Source organism: Asparagus officinalis, chromosome 2, assembly GCF_001876935.1.
Source record: "Asparagus officinalis chromosome 2, Aspof.V1, whole genome shotgun sequence".
NCBI lineage: Eukaryota > Viridiplantae > Streptophyta > Magnoliopsida > Asparagales > Asparagaceae > Asparagus > Asparagus officinalis.
In genome coordinates, this window is record NC_033795.1 from 43,723,578 (window position 1) to 43,727,012 (window position 3,435).

The 3,435-nt window shown below is 38.1% G+C and overlaps 1 protein-coding gene across 1 annotated transcript in view; it reads right to left on the reverse strand.

Annotated features, from left to right (window-relative positions):
- The window catches only part of LOC109830749 (protein MOR1-like), a 35,687-nt gene extending 32,892 nt beyond the window's left edge, over window positions 1-2,795 (reverse strand). The window contains 3 exon segments of the mRNA XM_020398111.1: window positions 2,003-2,126; window positions 2,227-2,332; window positions 2,472-2,795. Coding sequence (XP_020253700.1) covers window positions 2,003-2,126; window positions 2,227-2,332; window positions 2,472-2,634 — 393 coding nt within the window. The 5' untranslated portion in view covers window positions 2,635-2,795.

Genomic DNA, 3,435 nt, shown 5'->3' on the forward strand with positions numbered 1-3,435 from the left:
CTAGGGTTTTAGATTTTTTTTTTTTTTTTAGGAAGCAAATCGCTCAAAAATCTGTCGAAGCCGCCAAGGGGAAGCATGGTGGCGGTGCTTGCGACAAAGAACCTCGATTGCAACAAGATTTAGAACGAGTGGGGTTCTCTCTAGGATCAAAAACTTGACTCTGGTACCATGCAGAAAAATATAAAAGACAAAGATATTATTCATCTAATTCTAACCTCTTAAATAGAGATTATGAGGTATTACAAAATAGACATGAGATAAAGAGGGTGTTTGAGGCGGCTTATTTTTTGGTCAAACTAGCTTTTAAGCTAGCTTTTTTTATTTCTACCTGTTTGGTAAAATACAAAATAAGTTAGTTTATAAATCATATTTTAAAAACCTGATATACCTCAGCTTTTGAAAAACTAACTTATAAGCTCACCTAAATAAGTTAGGTTTAACCAAACAAATTACTATACTACCCAAATAATTTTTATGATATTTTAATCATACAAGTTAAAAACCACTAAAAGTTGGCATAACTTATATGTTTAAAAAAATAAGCATTCCCAAACACCCTCAAAATCATATCTAATCACATCTCGCAATATCTCAACAATATCTCATGATATGTAATAATGTCTCAATACTACTAATATCTAACAATTACATATGAGCAATGTTACAAAAACTGCTAGGTGGCCTAGGCACAGAACCCGATGCCGGGAGCCTATGCGGGGCCTAGGCATTTTCCTAACTTTTATATTTTTTTAGTTACAATCAATGTTATCAAAAGCACTAGCCACCGCTAGGTAAACTGGTGCCCAGGGTCTATGACTTTTTTTTTGTTTAAGTGGCAGCAGAGGAGGTTTTGGTGAAGGTCAGCCAAGATGGAGGAGGCATAGGTAGTTAGTAGAGAAAACTAGAGGATGTCAGAGTACGTGGAGGCAACAACAAAGGAAATCACAATCAAAACCTAGCAATGCAGTCTACGTAAGTGGTCTCCACTCCCCTAGACGCTCTGAAAACCTAGGTGGGAGAAATCTAGACGGCCTAAGTACAACCTAGACTTGGGCAGGAGTCCAGGTGGGAGCTTTATAAAACATTGAGTAGTTTCTTTACCGTGAAAGCTCTCCTCCTCACAATATGTATTAATACACATCCTATTGGCATCAAGTATGTTCTATTTTTAACTCATCTCCTCCCAATAGAATATAAAGACCAAATTTTACTATGATTGCATAAATATTTTATATTTGAAATTCGAACCAATCAAGACTAGAGACAAGCAAAATATTAATGCATGCACAGCTATATCCAGTATTTTTCGAACACTAATACTCAAGCTATGTTGAAAATGCAATCCAGTAGCATCTAAATAGCAGAAGTATACTAGGTCCATAAAACTTCCAAGTAGCCCTCCCCCACCACCCACCCCCCAAATAACAAGCAAAAGGTAAATGACCTTATTATTCAGTTATTCTTTTATCAAAACCATTCACTGCATGAACCACGAAAATGGTCAGTCCTACAATCTACTAACAAAGCCAACAAAACCATATCAATCATTTATAAGCTAAGGAAAAGAGAGATTCCAACAAGCCCACTACCATGCTCACCCCCTATTCCCTCAAGACAATATCTTAAAGCACTAATCAGCAAACTTCCGTAACCACGAAGGACACATATTCTGGGTTGTGAACTTTCAAGGGTGTAATGGACAAGGTTTCTGCTCCCTCAGTAACCCATTTGTACAACTCTTTCTATACATTAAACCTACTAAACTAGAGGGAAAGAACCTAAGCATTCTAACATCATTATTGAGTTAAAAGATTCATTAACAAATAATTAGAGAAGGCGTATTTACCCTATCAGACATCCTATCTTTATCAAATAAGGATCCACCTGACTATTTATATAACAGACATCTAATGTTGAACATAAGTCTAACAACAGATGGACTATGGTAACCTAACATATCAAATTTAAGGGAACAAAAAAGAAATTTCCAACATCCAATTACCAAGAAAACATCCGTTGCCTCCAACTCCACCCAAAGCAAAAATGCAGCCTGAGCTTTCTCTACTGTCTTCGGCCGACCAGTGAGGCACTTGGCAACAATTGAATCACATATTTCCTTCGCATACCTAAATACCACAAAAACAAACATAATTGAACTTGAAAATACCATCCCCCCCAAAAAAAAAGCAATGCAGGCATTAGAATAACGCTTTTTACAATCCATACCTTCCAGCATCAGCATCCGCCGCCTTCAAAAACGCAATTAACGCATCAAGCGCCTTATCCTGTACTGGTGCATTAGAATCTGCCACTGTTTTTCTAAACAACGGCCCTAATCATCACAAAAACAGGAAAAAAAACCGTCAAATAAGTGCAAAATTTCTCAAGTCCGATCTAGGGAAACGAGAACTGCATCAAACGACACCAGCATTCACAGATCGAAACCGATTCAGATGGGATCAGAAACTTACCGAAGTCTCTGAGCCTTGGATCCTTCGGATCTGTGATCGCATCGCAAACGGCGGCGAGATCGATGTTAGCATCGTTCCTAACTTTCCAATTCTTATGAAGAAGCCTCTCATCCCAAGGCAGCTTCTTGGCCTCCTTCAATAGCTTCTCATCCTCCGTCGACATTGAAATTTACAGCACGAGATTTAGAGATCGATCGATCGCCGGCCCAGGAAAAAAAATAAAAAAAAAGACGAAATTTTGGGAGGGATTTGGAATTTTTTTTGTTGTGGGAGAGAAAAGGAAGCGGAGATTTGTTCTGTTTGGGGGTAATTTTTGATTGAGGGTGGCACGTGAGAGACGGTAGGTTAAGTGGAGGAATCGCACGTGCAAGGGTTGCGGGCAGGGTCACAGCGGGAGATAATTGTCGGCTCCTGCCGAGGTTTGGGTTTTGAAAGAATTTGAAATTTGGAGGAGGGGATGGGCGACACGTGGTGGCCTGTGAGTGGATGATGGCACGGTTTTTTTTATTTCCACTGGCGATGGGAGCGGGCTAAGCGTGTGGAGCACTTTTAAGTACCTTTGAGGGGGTCGTTAACGGGTCGCATTACTATTTTTTTAGAAAAGAACCTGGTATTCACACGGATCCAGTGTTAAAATACAATTAGAACATAAAACAATGATCTTAAACTCATTAGAGTTGTTGGGCTATGGTAAAGTCTTTAAGATAGTTTTTGAGCTAATCCAGGTTCCCAAGATCCTTGTCAAAACTTCAGAGTTTTTATTCTAAAATAGTGTATGTGAGATTTTTTTTTTTAATGATTATTTGAGTTTGCTCATCCTGAGAGTGTTAAAGTTGAATTTTTTTTAAATGAAGCCACCACAAAATATGATGGTTTTAAGGGGAAATGTAAGATTTGAAATGAAACTACCACAAAATATTTGATTTTTTAGTGAGCTAGCATCAAATTTTTATTTTTCATAAAA